Here is a 7,236-nt window from a genome sequence, read left to right on the forward strand (position 1 = left end):
TTAGATGCTCATTGACTCACCCCGTATGAGCCATAAAAATGGGTAAAATGACAAAACCTCTTTATAACTGTAGATTTATGTAATGCTTTTTTTTTTGTAACAATTTGTGTAAACAAAACAGAAAAACACTATCTTGTGAACTCGATATTTTGATATTATGAACAGATAACTAACTACAAAACAACTGAGTTTATACAACATAAACCATGCCAACTTCCAACAGAGATGCTGGAGGGACTCTCAGGGCAACATCAGGTCCCCGGCAATTCCTCCGCAAGAAATTATAACCGAAATTAATCGCTAGTCTTTTCATAACCGATGACCCTTGTTTTGCTTTGACATGTGAATGACCAAGTATGAACGCGGTTCCACTTTGTTGGGCTGCCAACAGATCTTCGAGTTCTTGTCTCAATTGTACATCAATGGGATTTTCAGGCTCATCATTGTCATCAATGGCAAACCTCACCCGTCTCTCTTTGGATGTACTAATCTCAACAATGTCACCAATGCTCTCAACTGTTTGGAACCCCAAAGATACACTTACTTGATTCATGTTTTCATCCACCTCAAAAATGGGAGTTCTTGAGAATTCTGTGTTTCCTACTACTGCCAGAGTATGCTCGCCCAACGATCGATCTGATGCAGACGGATGATTCTCATTACCTGTGCAGACCCAAATCGTAAAACATGAGTTGACCCAAAAAAATTTTAGAAAGACAAATATCAACACATCACATAATATTTTACACATCTGTCTCTTGTGAGACTTGAACCCCCAACCTTTTGGTTGGTGCCTGTAGGCAACTCACACACCACCAGGCTGAGTGGAAGGTCAAAACACTCAAAAACATGTTCCGGTCCAAATGGCTCGAATATGGTCAGCTTGTAAGACTTTTTCTCCAAAACAACTCTTTTAGATAATTAGTATCAAATATAACTACAACTACAAAAATAGTACCTAATTTCAGTAATAAGCCTTATTTATGGAGACAAACGAGTTAGGAGGTTTTACACATTAATATTGCACTTTGAGTAACCTCATTTGACCGATTGACCTGTTAGAGATAAAAAAGATACCCATATCGACCATTGATAAGTAAGTGGGTCAAACTAGCCACCTTTAATTATATAACAATGGTTACCTTGATCACTACTTTTTCGTGGTCGGCACCAATCATAGTGGATGAAATCAGCCAGCCGTTTAACAAGATCAGACTCAAATGAGTCCACATCCTGGTGCACATCTCGATAACCATACCGCACAATGCACCTATAAGCTCGAAGAGATGCGGGACCCACACGTCCCAGTAGGTACCTTTCGTCCGGGGGGATGAAAGGAACTGGTACAGATTTCACGCAAACAAACACTAAGATACGGTGAAACGCAGGAAGGTTGGTGACAAACCGCGAGAAGTTTGCAGGAATTCCGGAGGTTAGGTCTGTGAAAACGAGCCCGATCCCGGGAACCCTACAAATTCCCAAAGTAGGACCCAACGCTAGTAGCCATTCTAAAGAGACCTTATTCTGAAGGTCATATTCATATTTCTTGATGGTTGCATAGTGCCAAACAAACATCACGGTAACTAGGAAGAGTGCTAATAGGATCGGTAGCCATGCCCCTTCACGGAATTTGACTAGTGAAGCTGAAAAGTAGAGTAACTCTATGGACCCGAAAAATAACAGGAAACAGAGGGCGACAATTGGAGGTTTATGCCAACAAAGAATGATTACTAAAGATGTAAGGCAAGTCGTCACTAGCATTACTGCCATTACAGCCAATCCTGCAATGGAATAGATTAACATCAGCAAATCCATAACAATATAGCGGAGGAGGCACAGATTGAAAATTGATGGGGCAAGATGGAAGCGTTCAAAAAAGGTAGTAAAGAAAAAGGAAAATAAGTTACGGTCGAAACGGCTTGAGTCTGCCCAAAACATATTTTGTCCACATTAGTTTATTTAATTTTAATGTGCTAGATGTGATTTCGTTAAATACATTATTTGAATAATAATCTTGGATATGAATAAAACCATTTCGGAGAATGTAAAATAAATACATTTTGGATGACTACAACCCGCTTGATCAGTTTCCTTCTTTGCCTTTTTCTTGTTGCTATCAACTGTCTGACCCCTTAGAGATGGAAAGTCCAAAATTATGAATTAAGACCTCTATATTTGGGTTCTTTTTGGCAAGTACCTGATGCATTTCCCAAGTGTTTGATATCTCTGAAACCAATGGTGACTGCAATACAGAGGATCATGAGTATCCAGTTAATCTCAGGTATGTAGATTTGACCATGAATCTTGTCAGAGGTATGCACAACTTTGACTCTAGGGAAACAACCGAGTGATTGACTTTGGTTAATGATCGAGAATGTTCCGCTTATGATTGCTTGGCTTCCCACAACGGAAGCAAGAATGGCTATTGTAAGCACAGGCCACCTCAAACTTTCTGAAATTACATAGACTTGACTACTTGAGTCAACCGTCTTGCTAATGCATTTTTGAAAGTGTGTAATAGTGAAATACCTGGTACCGAGACGTAATAGCCGATTTGATCAGCATTCTGGTGATTTTTTGATAAGTACGCTGCTTGACCCATGTAACCAAGTATGAGCGCCGGATAAACCAGAAACGTGAACGTAATCTATGAGAGCCAAATGGTAATATAAAAAATCCCATAAATTTCAAACACCTTGGTTTTGCTAGTACAACAACGTTAGTTTCCTTCTATACGTACCTGAATTGCGGTGTAAGAGAAGTGGCCAAGATCAGCAAACATTGCCTCTGAGCCTACAAAAGTGCAGTTGATCAGTTGTCAAATAACTTTGACTTTTTGGTCAAACATATTCCTACATTAATTCATGATTTGATTTTAATGTTACTGCTCAAGATTAACTTGTATCCAACTGTAGTAGTTTTTAACAACTCGTACCAGATTTTAAGGGTTTTTTTAACAGCCAAACCCTATCTCTAACCTAAACTATTACACCAATATTAACTCCTTATCCCAAGTTTGAACTTGTGCCTCCAGCCTCCTCCAAAAAGAACTATGCCTCTTACCATCCCATCATAATGTAAGTTAATTTAACCAGATTGTACTAAAGACTAAGCAAATGCCCAAATTACAACAATTCACCTGTTATGCACAGTAGAATTCCACCTAAAGACATCCATCCTTGTTTTTTAGTCTTCCTGAAGAACTTTAGCATATAATAGGGGGAAAGAGCTTGATAAACATGTGGATTCCAACAGATTATATTGTATATGCCAAGGGCACTGATGCATATCAGCCACAAAAACACGATTGGAGCGAAAAAGAAACCGACTTTATGTGTGCCGTAGTGTTGTAGCGCAAAAAGGCACACCAATATGAAGCAAGTAATCGGGATCACTGCATCTGTAATTAGAAACCATCTTAGAACATATCTCCATAACAATATTAGAGTCATGAAAGGTAATACGTATGAATGTAGTAAGTCAGATGTATCTCCTTTTCGGACAGTTGCAGTGTATCATTGCTAATTTACCACCAAGGATCAATGCCTAATTACTATTTCTTGTGTCTTGAACAAAAGGGTGTCAGGATATGCTTTACAACTGATATGGTAATTTGAATAATCAGAAGTACAATTGAATATTTAGTTGGATACAATCAAGGATAGGTAAAAAAATTAATGTTTTCTCAACTTATTACCTGCTTCCTCAAAATTCACTACTTTGTACCCAAAATAATCACATACTCATATCACTTTTACCCGAAAATTCAAAACAGATTATGTTATTTTCAAATTGCAATTATTAGTTTAATGCATATCCATAGTACCCTAACTTCCAATTTCGGGTGGTGTCAACTGTAAAAGAGGCACTCACACTGATGATGATCTTTAGACATGTATAACTCAAGCCCGGAAACTGCAGATAAAACTACAGCACAAACACGCACACATTATGCTAAATATCAGAAAGTTATCAAAGGAATCAGTAGCAAATTTAAAAAGATCTAACTTTTACCAGATATGGCAGGAGTAAGAAGCCCGTCTCCAATTACCATACAAGTGCCAAGAAGAACCAAGATTAGTAAAGCTGTACGCAAAAACTTATACTTTTCAAGCAACATTCTCACTTTAGAACTATATTCTTGCCCCGTAGATGGCTCCAACTTGTATGTAGATAACGATTCGTCAGAAATTTGACGGTTCGGTACCAGGCTTACTTTAGCATGTCGGCATATCGATGAATAAAGTGCAAACGTACCACCTAAAAATTAACTTACAAATTAGATATCATAACATCTAGCAAATTGGGCTTTAACAAAAGACGCAACGTATGAACTTTAAGGTGGTATTCACCTTCACCGTTATCATCAGCTCTAAGAACTATGAACACATATTTGAAAAGCGGGACGAGTGTTAAAGTCCAGAAAATGAACGAAAGTACACCAAAAATCTCTTCGTTTGTTTCTGAGTGATGAATATCTTCTGCAAATGTGCTCTTAAAAACATAAAGTGGAGAAATGCTGAGGTCGCCGTAGACTACACCAAGACTTTGATAAGCCAACAGCAAAGTTGTTCTCCAAGAATCCTTCTAAATGAATTTAACAAACTAACTTTAATAAAAAGAGAACAGTTATTAAACCGAAAAACAAAGAAAATTTGAATTCATATGGGTATTGGGAAGACCTTAGAATTTTGCCAACATTTTCCATGGTCAAGATCCATGCTTCACTGATGAGCTTGCAAGATTTCCTACAAGTACTAACTGCAGATCCCAGCTGGAATAAAAGACATGGGAAAAAAAAATTATTCAGATAGTTACCCAAAATTTCTGAATTTAAATACCAAACATCAAATGAAGAACATCATATTTCTACTTCACATTTCCAATTTGAGGATCATAAAGTGTGACACACTTGTTACAGACCCCATAATGGTCCCATACTCCCATACCTCTACTTCTAAAACTTTATGATAAAATCTGATTCCTATTCATTTAAATATGAAAAATACACCATGACTAAGCAGAATAGATGATAAGTTTGAAGGAAAAAGGATACAGGTTTGAACTCTTATCTTTTAAACATTAAAGAAAACATTTTATCTTGTGAGAAATGCCCATACCTCACTCAAAGTCCAAAGTGCTCCTGCTTTTACAAACACTTAACAACTAAACTAAGTTAAAATAAATGAATGCGTTGAAGATTAGGTAGCATTAAGGAAAGCTTTAAATTTATATCACTTTTTTTTCATAGGTATACATATACTCAATTATAACTTCTTGTAATTACCGTGTAAAGCCAAGAATAAATAAAGAAGAAGATCACAATCACATGACTCAACAACAATTGTATTATGATAATATCAAATCATTCATTCCAAAAATGAGGCCACAAGATTCAAGGCTGTTTTTAGGACCACTTTGCACTCTCTATACTCACTTAGGCATGCTCAATATTTTCATGATAAAAACCAAACTTCAACCAACCTAATCAAACACACAATTAAAATTTGCAAATGAATACTCTATAATTAGGCATGAACTTTTTTCTAAATCCCACATTTTACACATAACAAATCATGACCAAAATGAAACCAACATTACATATGATTAAGTAATTACCTTTTAATGATAATCTTTATTAGGTTTTGCCCAAATCAAGATAGAAAAAAGGTAACTTCTTTCATATATAAAAAGAAAAAAGATGTGAGGGAAGTTACATATAGTTATGGTTTATGAAGTGAAAGCAGGACCACGTGCCAAGAACATGGACCATCACTTTGAAATAGTGTCTTAATTCTTACCAAAAATTTCTCCTTTATTTTCTCTCCAAACTTTTGCTTGTTTGGTACACTCATGGGTTCAACGTTTAAAGATTGATTTTTTCTTGTTTTCAAGAAACCAAAAATGTGTGAAAACTAAAGGTAGGGGTCACATATATGTCATTTTCTATATATCATCATTATTATATAGAGGTTTTGTTATAGCAATGAATATATCAATTTGAGTATTATCAAAACAAGCCCATCAAAAAAAGCACCAATCTTTATCAACTATAATCATTAGAATCAACTTTTAGATAACAAAAAGATTACAACTTTTAGAACTAACACTATACATATCAACAAGAAAGCCAAAACCCATAACAGATTGCTAATTTTTTTAGCCATTTAATGCACTCGAAACCAACAAAAATAATAAAATCAAAACAAACCCATCAAAAAAGCAGCAATCTTTATCAGCTACAGTATCAATTGAAGTTAAATCAAAGCAAGCTCTCAAAAAAGCACCAATCTTTAACACATAATGATGATTAGCATGTACTGAAAACTAACATAAAGATTACAACTTTAATAACTTACTCTGTATTTATGAACAAGAAACCAAAATCCCAGAAGAAGTTTTACATTTTTCAGCCATAAAATATACTCAAAAAAGCTCTTTAACCCCTCCAACTTCAAGTAACTTATGTCATGATTTAGAAACACAATCAATCAACTATTTTATTAGATCTTGAAAGAATATAAAGAAAATGGTGGTAAATGACTGTATACGCATAGAAGATGTAGTAGATATGGATGGGCGGGAAGTGTGACGGTGGGATTTTAGGTAAAGGAGTGAAAATGGAGTGTCACCACAAAGCAGCTGTTTTATGATATCATCACAAAAAAAAAAATGGAGATTGGGTTTTTAATTAAGTAATGCCAATAATGGTGGGGATTCTTTATAAAAATAGCTAGATGGGGAATAGGAATATGAATATTATTTAAATGTTTAGTGTGGGAAAACAGAGGATCGAATGTTTATAGTTTAGTATTTGCCTTTTTGCAGGGTGGATGTAGACGATGTCTATATTATTTTATTTTCAACTTTTAGTTTTAGTTTATGTTATTTTGTTCCTCTTTGTAAAATATGATTTAAAAAAAAAAATGTTTGATTGTGAATGAAATAATGGGAGTCGATGTCGATGTCCCACAATAATAAATCTTTTAGACGAAGTATAGTTTTATTATGTCGTTTATTTGTTATATGTAGCGAAGTCATATCCGATCATGAATAGCTAGATGTATATAAACCCTAATTTCTTTTAGAATTTCGTGTTCATAGTTTAGAAATTCGAACCCTGTCAGTGATATTCAAACGGTTAGTGTGCTAGGATTGGAACCCAAAGACACCTCTAAAGAACAAGGGGAGCTATAACAGCGCATGCGTTCGAAGAGGTAATTGCCTAAAACCATA

At 35.4% G+C, this 7,236-nt stretch overlaps 1 protein-coding gene across 5 annotated transcripts; it reads right to left on the reverse strand.

Moving 5' to 3' along the window:
• Window positions 1–131: 131 nt before the first annotated feature.
• On the reverse strand, window positions 132–6,374 carry LOC122602630 (potassium transporter 2-like). Of its 5 annotated transcripts, none has more exons than XM_043775230.1 (11): window positions 6,360–6,374; window positions 4,683–4,774; window positions 4,353–4,587; window positions 4,015–4,260; window positions 3,874–3,927; window positions 3,140–3,400; window positions 2,741–2,793; window positions 2,530–2,647; window positions 2,198–2,452; window positions 1,143–1,781; window positions 132–663 (listed from the first exon to the last, which is right to left on the reverse strand). In XM_043775230.1, the coding sequence occupies exons 2-11, from the start codon at window positions 4,719–4,721 to the stop codon at window positions 191–193; spliced, it is 2,373 nt and encodes a 790-aa protein (XP_043631165.1). In that variant the 5' UTR covers window positions 4,722–4,774; window positions 6,360–6,374; the 3' UTR covers window positions 132–190. The 5 variants fall into 5 exon arrangements, with proteins under 5 accessions (XP_043631165.1, XP_043631164.1, XP_043631163.1 ...); XM_043775229.1 differs by lacking the exon at window positions 6,360–6,374 and adding an exon at window positions 5,802–5,816; XM_043775228.1 differs by lacking the exon at window positions 6,360–6,374 and adding an exon at window positions 5,620–5,634.
• Between the last annotated feature and the right edge of the window lie 862 nt (window positions 6,375–7,236).

The sequence above is a fragment of the Erigeron canadensis genome, chromosome 6 (genome assembly GCF_010389155.1).
Source record: "Erigeron canadensis isolate Cc75 chromosome 6, C_canadensis_v1, whole genome shotgun sequence".
NCBI lineage: Eukaryota > Viridiplantae > Streptophyta > Magnoliopsida > Asterales > Asteraceae > Erigeron > Erigeron canadensis.

Bases quoted from the DNA above. Each gene is read 5' to 3' on its own strand.
- LOC122602630 (XM_043775230.1), bottom strand. From the start codon at position 4,721: ATGGATCTTGACCATGGAAAATGTTGGCAAAATTCTAAG. The intron at 4,588-4,682 runs GTCTTCCCAATA...AAATTCATTTAG, and splicing joins AATGTTGGCAAAATTCTAAG to AAGGATTCTTGGAGAACAAC. The intron at 664-1,142 runs GTAACCATTGTT...GGGTCTGCACAG, and splicing joins ACGAAAAAGTAGTGATCAAG to GTAATGAGAATCATCCGTCT.